The sequence below is a fragment of the Solea solea genome, chromosome 10 (assembly GCF_958295425.1).
Source record: "Solea solea chromosome 10, fSolSol10.1, whole genome shotgun sequence".
Taxonomy (NCBI): Eukaryota; Metazoa; Chordata; class Actinopteri; order Pleuronectiformes; family Soleidae; genus Solea; species Solea solea.
In genome coordinates this window covers 15,601,198-15,618,057 of record NC_081143.1, presented here as the reverse complement: position 1 = coordinate 15,618,057, position 16,860 = coordinate 15,601,198, and the positions used below count along the sequence as shown (strand labels likewise).

Below are 16,860 nucleotides of genomic sequence, written 5' to 3'. Positions count from 1 at the left end.
TACCCACAATTCCATATACACCAAACACCTACGCACTCCTGCCTCATGCTCACGCTGTACCTTGGCGAGGGGCTTCCGCTGAGCTTGCTGTAAGCTGAGTATGTGATGGAACAGAGGGCTCTGCAGGACAGTCTTGAGAAGGGAGAGCTTCTCCTGTGTCGGTGCCTCTCCTCGCTCCTTCAGTTTCGCTTGTAGTCGCTCCACAGCGTCCAGAGCACACTGTGTATCTGCAGAGAAATCGTTTGTGCCACACAGTAACAAAATGACTCAGCTTTTATCTTCTGTGTTTAATTTTTCACACTGAGTGGCCACAACACAAAATCAAACCTTCCAGAAAACAGGTAAATGAATGTCAACACTTAAAGGATACGGATGGGGGGAAACAAACTATTCTCAACACTTGCAAAAAAACGCATCTATGTTGCTGTGATTGCAGATTCACTTATACGAATACTGGGGCTGATCTCAGTCATAATGACATTTCAATCATTGCAGTCGAGGTTATCTTGTCGACTGTTTATCTTGTGGCTTCTTTTCTCAAACTCCTGCTGTCTGTGTGCTTTGTTTCCAAGCTGTGTTTTAGGTGTGGAATTAGACTTGTGTCAATATGTTCAACACTTTTCACAAAGCAATCAACACTTTATGAATGCAGCAAAATAAAAATGGACCACAAATAAAATATCGATTTAATCATTCAAAAATGATTCTATTTTATTTCTTTGTTTGTTTTGGAGTGGCAGCTCAATGGACTTAAGGTAGTCATGGGCTTGGAGCTGCTGTCCGTCTGGATGTTTGACATTGTTTAAGTGAGGGAGCTCAAACGCCAAAGAGTCAGAGCAAACATAATTCCGAGAATTGCAAACAAAAAGTGTATTTTCAAACAAAGAAAATAGAATCATTTTGAATGATTACATCGATTTGCAATTTGTGTATTTTGATTTTGTGGTTCATTTTTGTTTGCTCAATTCATAAAGGGTTGCAAATATTGACACACATCTAATTCCATCTCTCTCTCTCGGGTTATCAGGTGGAAAGGAGGCCATGCAGTTTCAGACTCCTCCCATCTTAGACCCGGAGGCCCCTCCCATCTTTGATTGACTATTGTGATTATTTAATATTCAATACACAGTTAAAATAAGATAAGAAGTAGTCATACAACCAGAAAAAGAAATCGGAGACATTGTAAAGACAGTAGGACTGGCACAGACAGGATTATATTACATTTAAAAAAGTCTCTTTACTGCAGCTGTGAATTCAAAAGCTTGGCGGTCACTTTCTTTGTCGTCTCTCCTCTTCCCGACCGCCGCAGTGGTCAGTGCTTTCCCTCTGTTTGGCAGTGTCTCATGTTGCTAAATTCTTTAGACGAGACCACAGTCTGGCAAATTCTGCACCGTTGAGTTTCCATTTCTCTAGGATAGACCTGTAACCGCGAACCACCCACAGCCTGGTGTTTACGCCATCTTAATTAATATTAATACTAGTTGATTTTACTGTTATTGCCACCATCTGCCTCTCCTCTTACTAGCTTCTGTTACAATCCACACAGTTTTCTATATTTTACATTTCTCTGATTTATGTTTCCAGTCTTTGGAAAATGGGATGTTTTTGTTTTTGTGATCTGCTGAACTTCACCTTCGTCTGTCCGTCCTGGGAGAGGGATCCCTCCCCTGAGGGTTCTCCCATTTTTGTACAAGGCTTTTTTGTGGAGTTTTTCCCTCACTCGATGTGAGCGTCTAGGGACAGGAGGGTGGCACATGCTGTACAGACTGTAAAAGCCTTCAAGGCAACATTTATGTAGGCTTTTGCCAAAACCGAAATAAAAATAATGAATTTGCCAACCAGAGGGGTTTCCACTTTTTAATCAAGTAATATTGTGATGTAGGACGGTGCGTTAATCTTACATTAAAAGACATTAAAGTGTGGTGTCAGGTCTAATTGCCCTTGTTTACTTAGTTGAGCAGCAGCTAACAGGCACAAGCCACAACTGCAGTAATTGTATGTGGCAGAAGGTTAAGACCCTGTAAACTCCTCACTACAATGTTTTGACTACTGACCAGACTGTGAGTCCTGTGCCACCTGCATTTGTGAGGATTGCATCCTGTCTGGCTTGGCTGACACTTACATTGTAAGCCTCTGATGATGGCTGCTCTGCACTGTGGAGTTTAACTGGGGTCACTGGAACATGGTTTGGCTTTAAACGGTAGTGCCATGGAACGCACTTACCCATGATTTCCAATGTGGCCGGACAGATTGTTCAGACCAACGGCTGTTTTGTGACGATCTGCTTTAGTTTGGTGTCATTCTTCTTCTTCTGTTTGGGCGTCTGCAACGTGAAGAGGAGCAAAACAAAAAAAGGATGTTCGTGATTTAGACCCTGAACACTGATTTACCACATTATCTGATCAGGTAGTAAGTCTTCTATAGACGTCAGGTAGTCAGACTTTTAACATATCCCCTATACATGGGCACAAAGTCAACGTTTATTCATATTTTATTCAAATGAATCCACTAGATTTCACCAACACACTGATCGGAGGAACACAGGTGTTATCATTCACTCAATGATTGGACCAGATTGGTCATGTGACACATGCAGGTTGAAAGGGTGTGATTCACTGTAAGCACTGCAGTAAAACAAGTTGACAACAAGTTGTTATTACTTATAACAAGACTAAAGGAGTAATCCTGAAAAGAGAGTAACCTAAATACAAACCTGTAGATTATAGTCTTAATCTAAAGAAACAGACCATTGTCATGTGCCTTTTTAATCTACTGATGGTCTTTAACACCTGTCTATGAGTGAAGTTGCACGTTGCAGCTGAATATTCCTAAGCAAAAAGCAGTCAAGTTTGAAAACAGTGCCTCCTGTTGGTGACAGGAAATACAACATTTTACAGCTTCTTTACGATTTCAGGGAATAACTTTTACAGAGATAATCGGATCCAACTCAAAATTAATGAAATCACTCAAAACACATGGTAGATAATGCATTTTGAATATGATGATGTATAGTGAAATGGTGTTGTCATGGCAACAATTTAAAGTCAGATTTTTGCGAAGAAATTAACAAACTGTTGTAACTTTGCGAAACCTAGTCCGATCTGAATCAATTTAGAAAACAGAGCCCCCTGGTGGAGGCAGACAGTATGACATCTACTGCGTTTCTTTACGATTTTCAAACTCAAAATTGATGAAAACACTAAAAACACATGGTAGGTGACCCATCTCCTGCAGTAAATGTAAAAGGCGAAACAAACAACAACTCATAAAATCAGGTGATTGGACACTTTTATCTTAAATGTCAGTTCACTTACATTTTACACACTGGTCCTTTAAAGTAAAATGTGCAGCATGCAAATGAGCTTTCCCCATGACAACATGCCCACTAATGATGCACTTTATACAGAAAAAAAACCAAGTATTTTATTCCCTCTCACGTGCAAATACACAAATATTTTTATTTTAACTCCACTTCAGCTGCTTGTATCATTTTACCTCGACATCTTCACCTCTATAGGGCCTTTGCCATGTTTGTTTGTACAGTAAGCACCTTCCTTGCCCCCTAATGCTCTTTAGCAGGATTTAAATCTTCTCCAGAAGGCTTTACTGTATCAGCCTGTGATGGTAATTAACAGCGACACATGGCCGTCTCGATCATTCGGACTAGAGGGGAGGCCTGTGTTCCTTCAAAATATGATACTAGTGACATGATTTGATTTGTACAACGACGGGGCTGGAAATGACACCGTCTCATGTGAAATCTAATTAAGGGCCATGCATCACAGTTTACTTGTATCTGCTCTTTACTGCAGTCTAATGCAATCGTTGATAGTAAACTACTTTGGAACGAAATAAAAGAAACTGATTTACAGTGACGACACAGGTGGTAACATTAGATCTATAGCTGTGACGGACAGACGGACATCATCATCATCTCACCTCCGATGCATCGCCGGTCGACTATCAACAGGTTCCCACTTGAGTCCACGCACACACACACACACAGCGCGTCAACCTCCTCCTCCTCCTTCACCGCCAGGACAAGTTCACCTGTACCGAATACCAACAATTACACTTTCCCGAATTAACAAGTCATTTGTGGGGACGACACGACATCAAGAAGCGCTTAATTTCCCCAGCGTTGTGCCAGCGTCTGGCGCGCGCTCCGACCAGTGCGCATGTCACCCTCTGATCTTCAGGCTCAGACACACCGAGCTCATCATCATCTTCATCTTCATCCCCCGTGATAAGTAACGAACCAGCCAGAATACTTTTTTATATTTATACGGGGGCTTCGTACATTTCACAATAAATAACATAATTATTATAATAATAATAATAATAATAATAATAAGCTTGAAATTATAATAATTGATAATTCACTACATGGTGTTGTTATTGTGAAATTACTATACTCACAGCTTACACACAGCACTATACTGCTAAATCACACAAATATACTGCAAGACATAATTTGGGGTTGCAATGAAATACAGCATTATAAATACAGGAACATACCGTATTATATATATGTAGCACAACTGTGAAGTTAAAGTAAACAGTTAATAATACAATCAAACAGTAATCTACAGAGAAAGTAGTTTCTTGTACACAACTATTGTAAAAATTACAGAGGTACAGCATACAACTATATACTGTGAATGTACAATCAAATATGTTAAAGTGTGTCATAAGTAATGTATTTACATATAAACATATATATTTACATTTATATATTAAAATGCCAACATTGAAGACACAACCCTCCACTGTTTCCCTGGCATTGATGATGCATGTATAATAGTTATAATAATACATTTTATTTAAAAGTCACTCAAGGTCACCGTACAAAAATACAAGATTAAAACTCAATGAAGAGTAAAACACAGCAGTCAAAATAGTAAAACATAATTCATCATATTCAAAGAGTCTCTGATTTCTGATTGTGTGGTTTGTGGTGAAAACACAAAAGTCTTCTAATTATTATTATTATTATTATTACTGTTGTTATTTTTGACTGAAGAAGCCATTTTATGTTTACATCTCATTTTAATTGTACTATATTCCGTTGTCTGAAGGGTCTATGTTGGGACCAAAAGAAGACATTTGATTGGTTGGTTGATGGGAAAAGTAGTCTGTGACTTGACTTTTTCTGTCATCCATGTCCATCTCAAATGAGGTAATACATATATGTATGTATTTCAATAAGCATGCAGATATTTAAAGGGATATAAGTTAGAACTAAATTACCATGGATGTTTCTTCATTATTTTGCACTTTTAATTGAGAACTGATCGAATGGGCCACATGAAAAAAATGCCCTTATACTATAAAAGAGGGCTTTACCTGGTCAGAGAGGTAGTGTGTTTGAGCACCACCTGGGTTTATCTGCGCATGCCCATGATTGTCATTCAACAACAATCATGGTCATCAACAAAACTATTCTTCAGCTTGGCTTCACGCGTCCGTGTCGAACCCACTATAATGGGTTAATGTTAGTGTAAACCATCAGTCCAAAAGTCTTGGAACCCCTGTGTGTTTTCACACGGCAGGTGGAGCCCTCGCTCCAGAGATTTGGGAGTCAAATCCAGTGCCGCGTTTTCCACCAGACACCCCCACTTCTTCTTCATCTCTCCCTCTTCCTCTCCCTGCATCCCCCAGGCAGGAATCATCCACCACCACCACCACCCCTCCTACCCTACACCCCCTCCCCCGCCTCCCACATCTTCCACCCAACCTTGGCTGCTCCCTGCCCGGCTGCAACGCAGCGCTCCTCTCGCCGGGCTGCGCTCTCCTCCACGGCGAGCATCCACCACGACTCCAAATTGGTTTGTCATTTCTGACCCTTCTCTCTCTCTCTCTCCCTCTCTCTCTCACTCACACACTCTCTCACAGTCTCTCTCCCAGTGTTGACCACGGTCTTCTGCTCCACAGCGCTCCTCCTCTGCGCCCGTGGACTTCAGCACAAGTCAGTACGAACATAAAGACAACAAAAAAAAAGATAGAGGGAAAAGGAGGGAGGGATACGAGCAGCAGACGGTCAGAGAAATACTCCTCCTCTGTCGTCCTCCTCCTCCTCCTGCGTGAGCGCGTATCGGGATACTGAACACACAGCCATTGGTTCATCACACAAGCTTTAATTTCACCCCGTCTTTTTGGAAAGGTGTCGGGGTTTGTGTGTGTGTGTGTGCGGGAGCGAGAATTAATTACCCACGCAATCAGAATCGAGGCGCCAAGCAGTGAAATCATTTGTCGACTGGGGAAAGATTTATATACATTTTTTTTTTTTTTTACCCAAGACCTGCGTTGTTGTTCTGGGGGACTGTATGACAGAAGGAGCGCAGAAAAAGGTTATTCCTGACCGCACTCTGCGCTGGATGTGCAGCACATACACGCGTGTACGCCACTGCGAAGGGAGATATGGTAAGAAACCGCTTTTTATTCCTTCAAAATAAATGATCGCTAGTATAATTCTCTGCGTGCATGCGTCGGGCACTGCGTTCTGATCGTCTGTCACTGACCTGCACTGGAAGCTACATGGCAGCAGTTTTGGTTCTCACGGATGCCCATGGGAATGTGGCCTGCGATTACTGCACTTGAGGGGCAAGAAAACTGTCCGTTATGGACGAGGAGGAGGAGGAGGAGGAGGAAGAAGAGGGGGGATAAAGTATTAAAAAATGTAGCCTGCATGTCTCGTGTCGGTCCAGCTGCTTGCGGCTGGATGGGCGTCGCTCGGGATTAAGGAGCCGTCGCTACGAAGCGAAGCGATAAGCAACGATGTACACACAATACCTTCCCAGCAAATGATCGGGACAATCGCGTTACCCCCATGACCGCCTCTCTCGCCCTGAGTTTACACATCATTTTTATTCCGTAGCCGCATGGCTCTGGCTCATTGCAGCGTGCCGTGACACATCTCATGCTCACGGTGTGATGGATGATAGATAGACTTGGTGTTCACCTCCTTAGGTGTTTTTTTTCCTTCTCCCCTCCGTGTTTTATGTGGCTGTCATTTCACTATATGGGAACGCAGTTAGCCCCACATTAAGTGGCTGCATGTGTTCAGATTTGTCAGACGCAGTGTAAAAAAAAAATAATATCCAGAGAGAATATATACATCTCTGTGAGGGAAGCCGTATCCAGGAGGCCGGTGGATACGTCAATCATGCGGACCCATGAGTGAAAGCTGTGCCTCTTTATTTACAGAAGAGGCGTGCGGGGTTTGGAAATGACCTTGGTGTGCAACTGAAAACTAAAGTGAAGGTTGCACACTTCTAAACAGATCTAAGCCGAGAAGAGCACACTGCTTCTGACGTGTGTGTCCATATCTGTACTCAACAACATCTCCTTCCTCCAATGATGAAATGTCCTGACAGTTTTGTGAACTCGCGCTGATTAAAAATACAGATTTTCCTCTGCCCTATATTGGCGAAATAATGACAAAGTGTGTGTGTGGATAAACAAAGCACCCTTCAGAGATCATTTGCTGTGTGTGCCTGCTTGGGTGGCAGCAGAGTGGTCCCTTTTGAATCTCTCCTCAACACTGAAATGGCTCTCAGTGAAGATATTGTAGACTAACTCACTCTGTGTGTGTGTGTGTGTGTGGCTCTCAATATACAATATAACATAAAGGATGGGAGGAGAAAAAAAGAAGAAGAGAAAAAAGGCTGTTACTGGGTGAAGTGGTTGACACGTTGTTGACTCATCTGTCAGTGCCGCAGCTAAGAAAGGTGTCTCTGAGGAATTCACTGAGCAGGTGTGGAAAATGGTCAGCGTAGACACTTATCTGTTTGTCTATGTCGACATTTTTTACATAAATGTGCTCGGCTGCCATTTTGGTAGCATCTGCTAAAGCACAGGCACGTCTCCTAGGAGATTATTATATTTGTGGATGAGATGAATACCACTAAATTGTCTGTCATCAGGGCATCTGTTTACATCTAAGTGATCCTGTGGCTGTGTATATACAGTTGTGAATGTTTATTCGTATTTTAACTATAAAAGGGCCAGATAATGTCCTGTGACTTGAGTGCTTTTGGACTTTTTTCCAGAATGACTTCCAATATCTGGCAGTTATTTACAATTTACTGCATGTTAAAATACTGTTTTAATCACTTACAAAGAAGAAAAACAGTATAAAAAAGGTATATTCAGGGAAAAGCACTGTACACAAACAACAGATTTGGCATGTTAAATTTGAAATTTGTGCAGTATAAAACATATTAACAAAAACATTTTTTGAGTCTCTCAATGATTCTTTCTTTCATTCTTTGCCTCAATTTGCAAAAGATTCACCCGCTCTCCTCTCTGGCGCCAAAGACGCTGATTCTCTGGCTTCCTGAAACAACACGAGTGAAATTACTGTAATAAACACACGTTGGCTTTGACGTGCAACTTCTCAGCCTTCAGAAACCGTTGGAGGTTTTTTTTTCCCCGATAACACAAAATGTCGCCTAACTACAGTAATGCAAAGTGCGCTTGTGCAAACGTGTCGTCAGCGATGTGCTCCGTTTTTATGGGTTAAGAAAGACATTGACTTCAATATGCTTGTAGTTTCCTGTATTGTTTTGTGTATGCACACATTGCGTGTTTGTTTTTTCTCTCCGGTGTGCAAGTGTATCTTCTCTGAGAGGCCCTTTGTTATTGAACAATCGCACATTTATCTGACATCAAACCATGAATGGAAGGTGTTTGAAAGAGCATGTTGTGTCACTCACCCACGCTGCACTGATGTCACCCCAAGCACCTGAAGCTGTTCAATGTGCAACAGCAGCAGCAATCAAGCAATCTGCTGACTGTAGGTCTATCTGTCCTCCTTTAATTAGGTCACTGATTCATTTCACTTGTTGTGATGCACAAGAAAAGACAATGCTGCTCGAGTGCAAATTAGCATGGTCGTGCTAATTCGGATTGTTCCGCTTGATTAGCCGAGGCCTGCTTTCCTTTGTTCGGAGCCGTTAATGTAGCATCATATTTGGTTTGGATTAGGATGGCTACAATAATAATATCTAATCCTGTAATAGGAAGCAGAATGTCATTTAAAATAGGGATCATATGCAGTTTTAAACACTTTTAAGTTCATGCTGTATCCTCATGATAAAGAAAGTAAGCCTTGGCAGTTCAATTGTTTTTACAGGCCACGACCATTTGCTTAAGAATTTGCAATTCTGGACCCAATTAAGTTAATTTATGCATGGCAAGGTGAAGTACGGTGTCAGAAAGCATTGTAGATCAAACAGAAGGCCGGGTTATTGTGCTCACACGGACAACAACCTTCCTGCATGTGCAAATTGTCACTCGAGTAGCTGTGAAGAAAATCTCACCGCCTCAGTAATGATATTAGGTTTCATTGAAAGCAAGCTGTTGAGTTGAGCTGCCCTATTTCCTAATGCCGTAATGACTCACATTCTAAGTCTCAACCCCACTTTATGTGCCGAGTTTAACCTAATTCAAAAGCCTTTTGCTGCCCTAGACATCTCTCTCCCGTATTGAAATAATGAGGCCAGATCCTTGCCCGTCTTCCTCATCCACCTAAAGCACTCGGTCATGTGTTAACACATCCTTCCTCCTACCCTTCCCTTCAAAGAATAACCCCGGCTCTGTGCTTTCTCCACCATCGACTGGAGCGATCAGCTCAGTTCATTTCTCTTAATGTGCGAAATTGGCCTCCCATATCATTCGACCCTATTAGAGGTTCAGTCCATGCATGAGGACTATGCAGTTACTTTGCTACCTGATAAGACATTTGGACGGGGAAGGGGGAAACCAGTCGGAGACGGCCGGCTGTCGTTACTCGGGGTATTCACTGACTCATCGACAAGAATAGCTCTCCAGAGATGGATGTCTTTCTCCAACTAAATATGGAACTATTGGAAGGCTTTCTGTCAAACCACCACAACCTGTTATCGGTCTGTCTTTTTGGGGGTTGATTGGAGGAAATCAATGTTTGGGCTTTGCTGCTGCTGCTGCTGCTGCTGCTGCTGCTACTGCTGTTCATTAACTGGGCTGTTCGTGTGCATTGCTGAAACTGGTACTTGCTGTTATCCGGCTGTTGAATGGTTCAGCAATATATCATAACGTACCGGGCAGAAATACAACCTGAGCTGACATGGAGTCGCTGACGCATGCTTTGATAATCCGTCAATAGTTTGAGTAAAGTTTCAATGAAAATGCCAAACTATAGTCAAATTGTAAGCTTTCCATCCATCGTTTTTGGGCTGCTGTAGATCTAATAATAGTTCTAATAAAAAATATGAATTACACGTGAAAACACAGCTATGTGCTGTTGAGTTAGGTGGAAATCCGTCAAAGGTTTGATCACATCTTGTTTTAATCAAAGTCAAACTGAAGGAGCCTAAAGAGCTTCGGTTGTGATCTGTCTCACATGGGATAGCAGTGATTGAGAAATCAATCAGCGGGAATCAATTGTGAAAATACCCCGCAGCCATTTATTTGCTTTTTAATTTAAGGTGATGGGATGATGTCTCTTGCCTCTCCCTGACCTTGCCTATGTGAATTTTCTTAAAAAAAAAAAAAGAGAACAAATATGAAATAGTTTTGCCCACTGTCTGTAGGCCTAGAGATGATGGTTTGAACTTCACCACCTCATTGTCTTCTCTCTGGACTGATCGATATGTGAGGCTTAGGTCAATCAAAGCTTCATCTCTCTTTTTTTAAAGACAGAATTTGATTGTTTTTTTTATATTTGTAATGTTTTCCAGCCAGGCAGCAGCATACAGCAGCCCCATTTAAATACTGAGCTTTTATTTCCGAGATTGTCTACTCATTCTGCTATGATTGTAACACTCGCATTACTTTGTAAAAAATATGTTAATTTATGTAATCTTTGTAATTATGCTGGGTAGCAATGTGAGTAAGGTCTTTCTGATATTGGCCTAAACCATGCAGTTTGGATGAAACTCTGCATAACCTTGAAAAATATCTTGTGTCAACGAGGTCATTTTGTATAATGGCCATTACTATCAGCACTCAATTAGCTTTTGAACTTCATGCTTCTGTAGTTACTGTATTGTATAAACAGTCCAGAAAAAACACAAGCATGGCCTTCCAGTCAACACTTCTCCCCCCAAACACACACACACACACACTTTATTTAAAGTTGTCACCACTCAAACGAGACACACACACACACACACACACATTTCTTCTCACTCATGGTACAAACACACATATTAGTGTGGCACGAATCAATTACCTTCACTCACATACGTGTGTGCGCACTAACACATATGTTCGCACTTGCACAAACGTCTTCGATATCACACCCACAGAGAGCCACACAGACACGGCCTGCAGCTGTATATTTAGTGACATACAGTGCCATTAGGGCGCTGAATGGCGAATCAGTGCACAAGGCCAGAGTGATTGTAAGAAGCCCACTCAAAGGCCTGCCGATTATTTTGGTCTTCACAGGAAATCATTTACAATAGCACTCACCCCACTTCCCAGTTCAGTCCATTTAAACATTGTGTGCATGTGTGTGTGTGTGTGTGCGTCTGCAGGTCTCAAGTCAGTCACCGTGTTATTGATGGGGAAATACATTGCTGTGCTGCTTGTGTGGCTGTGGCGTGCTGAAGGAAGCCCTGCTTGTTTAGAGAATGGGTACTTGGAAGTGACTCATACACAATGTGATGCAACACAACGGAGCAGATTTGAATTATGGGGCAATGAACAATGAGGTCATCGCGGTGCTGGGGGGCACAAAATCTCTCAGTGCCCTGGCATAAGACAACATTTCTTATCAATGGAGGAAACGACTGCAGGGTTGGAAAATGCAGTATTGTCTCAGAGACGTGCAAATAAAGGACTGCGTCGGTTGACTTCAGTCGCTGGAACAATGCGAGGGGAATTCTGCTTTGATTGCAATGACATTTGCTTTCAGCGCCATTTCCTTCGACCCGATTGTTGAATTGTTGAGATTGGACGTAAGAGTTTCCACACCTCTCACATCCGGCACACTAGATCCAGTGATATTTTCCATATCTTTTTCTTCTGCAGCAGAATGTCCACAATCAGCATCTGCTGTAATACCATCATCCCCAGGCCCCTCTTAAATTTCCTGCTTACTGGGCTTTACTTTAACTGCATTACATACATCTTCCACTCCCTGTTCATCTGGTTCCTTTCAGCATAAACCGGGGGGGGGGGGGGGGTAGATCTGACTTAAAGTGCTTTGATGCGACTGCCCATTTGATGGTGAATTAAAAACAAACAAACAACATTGTCATTTATTGCCTGTTCAGTGGCATAGCTGTGATCTTGATTGATATCGAATGGCATTTTCATTCCAGGTCTTTGAGAGTGAGAATATGTGCCAGGGAATATTGATCTGGTGCTTTGTTGGTGGTGCAGTATGATGGGCTGGAGGAGGGCAAGGATGACGAGACGCTCATGCTTGATGGCGCAAAGATATTAACAGATAGAGTCGCGATCGGTGGCCCGAAAATGTATGTTTGCATCATGTGCACACTTTTGTGTCTCTCCCGTGTGTTATTGAGCTGACTAGCCCTCGCTTAAGTCTAAATATAGCACCTCACGCAGCCTCAGGTTGAAACCCATTTTGACTGGCGAGTGAATAACTGTGAGAAAGGAGCTTAAATCTGCTTGGCTACTTCTAGCACATTCCCGATGTGTTATAAGTGGTGTGGTTTAGTTTCTGCCAGGGGACATTAATGTAGTCGAGATAAAAGCAACATGCCTCTTTGGCATGACTCAGCACCCGTCAATTTATTCTTGACATATCCCTCACATTTCGCAATAAAACCATTTTCCCACCGCTCCGTTTCGCACGAGAGCCTGATAGTGTCACACCAAGACAAATGAGTACCACACTGGCCTGTGGGCCCACGGCAATAACTTACATGGACCACGTGTCTGTTTTCTAACCATGTGAGAGATCGTACGCACGCGTTCTCCCGCTCCGTGCCTACAGACATTTTGGACCCTCAGATTGGCTCCTGCCTCAAAAGCCCTATGCATGATGGCATCCATCACATGTGTCGAGATGAGAATGAGAAGGTATTGGTCCAGTGCCTTTGTTGTAAAGTAAAAGTGTTATGGCATCAGCGTCTAATTTTAAAATCAATCCTTGTGTAATGTCAATGCCAGGCAATTACTGTAAGCGATGTTTATGCGTAGAATGATCTATGTGGGTGTGTGACTTTTTTTTTCCTTTGTGTGTGAGTGTCTTGGTGTATAAGTGCACCCGTGTATTGGAAGATTTCATTGTCCAAGGTTGACTATGGTTTATTACAGTTCAACAGTTCAGAATAACTGGACAAACCAACCCGTTTTTTTGTTTCATTATGTACAGCTCCCTCGCTTGTTCCCACTCTTTCTCCTTCCCTGTTTGTTTTCAAAGATTTATGTGGGTCACAGACAAGAGTCTTTAATTTTACGCCCAGATAGACCATAGACACTATTGCTCCATATTCTTGATGCCAGTGTCTAATGTGAGGCCTAGAGGGAGAATAGTGGTTTTCAAATGAACACCACCCTCACATTGCTTCATTTGGAAGCGCCATAAATTTCCACCAGCAGGCATCAACACAATTTCTGTCTTATAACACAGCGTGTTGTCCAAAGCATAATTACAAAGGGTAATACATAAAAAACCATCATGAAAGCATACTGTAGAGTCATCCTAATTACATACAGTGCGCTCATGAGTAATGGGGGCGACACAGAACATCAATACAACCACAGTTTCTCATAATAGAAAACACTATTGTTTTACTGTGAGAAAATGGTCAGCATCTATCACATAAAATCCACTATATGTTTTTTTTTTTTTTTTTTATTCGGGAAGACACTGAGCCCAGAGACTTAATAAATAAATAAATAGAAATCCTGCTTCCTCTTCTCATCACGTCCAACCACTGCTCAGTCAGGCTCAGGCATTCGCTCACTGAAAACCTGACCAGAGCCCTTCTTTAGCTCTTTGTGGAAGCTTTAAGCGTTCACCGTTTTCCCATCTAAATCTCTCTGTATGCCTGTTGTTTCTTCTGGTTGCTCTCCGAGGAGCCACTCTCCTTCATTTGATCAAAAAAGAAAAAATATTGCCTCTATCTCCTGTTATGTGCTTGAAACCTAACCTGCTCTCAAAATGGTTGTCGAATAACTCACTTCCTGAAAAATATATTCTCGCTTGCCCATCAGATTCTTTAATAATATATACTGTATATATGAAGATTTCTGTTAAGCAATATCAATATAGACAAATAACTCCGACATCTGTTAATGAAATGGATAACAGCAGCAGGGGGAAAAGACTGCATTATGCTATAGCTCTCTTTTTCACTGTAGTTTCTCAAAAGCTCTTGCATGTACCAGCACCGCACAGACCAAAATCTTTTCTCACCCGGAAAGCTTTCAAGCCCTACACAATCTGTAGATCAAATATAAATGTAACTTTGACACTACTGATCTGTTGTGGCTGTAGGCAAAACATGTTTTTTTTCATCCAGATACAAGTTTCCAGACCGGCAAGCTGTTGACCTCTGGCTTCTGAGCAGTGAAAAGTGAACACAATTAGGATTTAATTCCTTCTCAGCGTAAAAAACCCCCCAAAGTCACAGTGCATCACATATACATAGATGCTTGAGTCATTACATGACAAAAATGGTCACTTTTTATATTTTTAGATTAATATTTTTCTTCTGCATCAGTCCTGCTCAAAACTACCAAACATTCAATCATTTGGAGGCTTTTAACCATCGAATATGTCAAAGATTAGCCAAAATATTGACTTTGAAGCATTTTTAGTTTTGTGTAACATCAGATTTAAAATGTACTCCCCTCTTAAGTCGCTAAGGACAAAAATGTCCACTTACAAAAACTGCTATAAAAATAGTACATATTTTCTTCTGCTTTTTTGGGTTCAATCTTTTGATCAACTTCTGTCCTGATCAAAATGATCAAATTTTGAAAATAAAATCTGATGTGCTGTGATTCATACACCTTAAATATTACATAAGTAAACACAGGAAATTAAAAAAGAAAATGTACAGCGAGGGTCGCCACAACTGCTCCATGCCAGTGATGGCTGCAAATGCCTACCACACAGTTGGGACATTATATTTTTGAAATGATTGATAATAATTAGGGGGTAAATACATCAGTACAGTCTCACAGCTTGTTTAAAAGAGGTAAAAGACTACTCTTGGCACAAAAAGTGTTATTCATCCCAAAAATACCAAAGAGAGCAAGAGAAACAGAAGAATAGAGGGAGCCGATGAACAAATGTACATAGTGTAGGAGAATGGCAAGATAAGGCACAGATGGGAAAAAAATTAGAGACACATTCTAAGTGTGAATATCTGCCATCGGCATTCTAGTAACAGAACTAACAATTTCCCTTTCAAAAAAAAAAATGCATCTGGCATTTGGCAGCGAAATGCCACCCATATAAACCAGTTATCATGACACGAAAAAGCTTTTTTAGCTGTAAACTGCCAACAAGCACAGAGACTATTATAGACTTTGATATCCTGACATGTAAGAGGTCATTGTTAGGCAGAGCACGCACACACTCATGCATGCATGTGCATGTGCACACAAAGACACACAAACACTAAACAAGTGTTCAAGTGAGCAAAAAGAGAGGCTTGTGAACTGTCTGGTTCTTGTGTTTTAGAGGGTTATGGCAAGTCACACAATCTGGAGGGGGCTATTATTCACAGTGCCCCCCACACTCACTGCATATTATGGCTATCTGTCTCTATTGTGGAAAAAAAATGGTTGGATTTCTGTCGACTGAGCTCAAATAACCCCTAACTTTTGTCCCTCTTTCCCTTTGCCTCTCTGTCACACACCTTCTGCTCTCCCTCTCTGTCCCTCTTTGACCGTCTCTCCAGGACTAGGACGTCCAGCTGCCATTGAGATATGATTCTCTGGGGTTTCATTTCACGTTCAGAGAGCAAAATACATTAAAACAGGTAAGACTACTATGTATGTGTAATACAAACTTTGTATTTTGTGTAATTTTGAAGATGTAACCGGTGAGGCTGACTCAAAATGGAGTCTTATTTATAGCAGGCTTACTCAGGCCTAGGCAGTAGTCACGCAAATAATACACACACACACACCTGGTGTGCTTTTTTTGCCGACTCTACAGTATACGTTATGCTTTTTTAGAACCCAAATAAGACCCAGCTTTCTCCCTGGAGATCCCTAGGTTCCATCTGTGCCAGGAAGTGCTCTAATTGGCCCAACAAATGTGTCTGCTCAAACAGCTAATCATATCAGATATGACCCATCGGGCTGAAAAAAAGAAAAACGCTAACAAACAAAACAAAAAACGGAAGAGCGTGCAATGTGCAGTGAACCCAGCAAAGTGTGTAGTAGAGCAGAATGCAATAGAATAGTGACTTAAATAAATCCTACATTAATTGCAGTGCACCTGCCAAAGTCTCGCCTTCCTTAGAGGCATCAACAGGAGTTTAACCAACAACCTCAGACCTTCATTTGCCCATGAAGCCACTCACTGCAACTTATTTACAGTGTATTTACAAGCTGAGCTGGGCCTGTAAAATGTCGAATTTACAAGCTCCTTTTTAATTAGAAACACTGTCTCCTAGAGTCGGGCTGATGAATTGCACATCCAGTTTATTGATGATGGAAGAGGGTGCAGTTCTGCGGGTATTGACAGCTAGTCAAAATATCCCAGCAGACGCCACTTTTTCACTAAGAGGAGAAATAGGTTGCATCTTTGCTGTCGAAAACCCCGAGGCCATGTTTCCATGGGATCCTATTCTTTATTGATCTCTCTCTTCCTCTACGTTTCTGTGCCGTTTTTACCGGCTACTGAGTACGTACTTAGTTAGGTTTTATGTGTTTATG

The 16,860-nt window shown here is 41.6% G+C and overlaps 2 protein-coding genes across 11 annotated transcripts in view; one reads left to right on the top strand and one right to left on the bottom strand.

The window, feature by feature from the left end:
• The window catches only part of si:dkey-92j12.5 (multiple PDZ domain protein), a 38,054-nt gene extending 33,883 nt beyond the window's left edge, over nucleotides 1-4,171 (bottom strand). For all 3 annotated transcript variants that reach the window (XM_058641583.1, XM_058641584.1, XM_058641585.1), the window contains exons 1-3: nucleotides 3,940-4,171; nucleotides 2,224-2,323; nucleotides 61-227 (exon numbers count right to left, since the gene is read on the bottom strand). In XM_058641583.1, the coding sequence (XP_058497566.1) occupies nucleotides 61-227; nucleotides 2,224-2,227 (171 nt within the window). In that variant the 5' untranslated portion in view covers nucleotides 2,228-2,323; nucleotides 3,940-4,171. The remainder of the gene's footprint in view (nucleotides 1-60; nucleotides 228-2,223; nucleotides 2,324-3,939) is intronic.
• Nucleotides 4,172-5,731: 1,560 nt separating this feature from the next.
• adgrl3.1 (adhesion G protein-coupled receptor L3.1) overlaps nucleotides 5,732-16,860 on the top strand; it is a 110,426-nt gene continuing 99,297 nt past the window's right edge. For 5 of the 8 annotated variants that reach the window (XM_058640076.1, XM_058640072.1, XM_058640074.1 and 2 more), the window contains exons 1-2: nucleotides 5,733-6,423; nucleotides 15,876-15,956. The gene's annotated coding sequence lies outside the window, so the exon portion shown is untranslated. Of the gene's footprint in view, nucleotides 6,424-15,875; nucleotides 15,957-16,860 lie in introns of all 8 variants that reach the window. The other 3 variants (XM_058640077.1, XM_058640075.1, XM_058640078.1) reach the window with 2 other exon arrangements.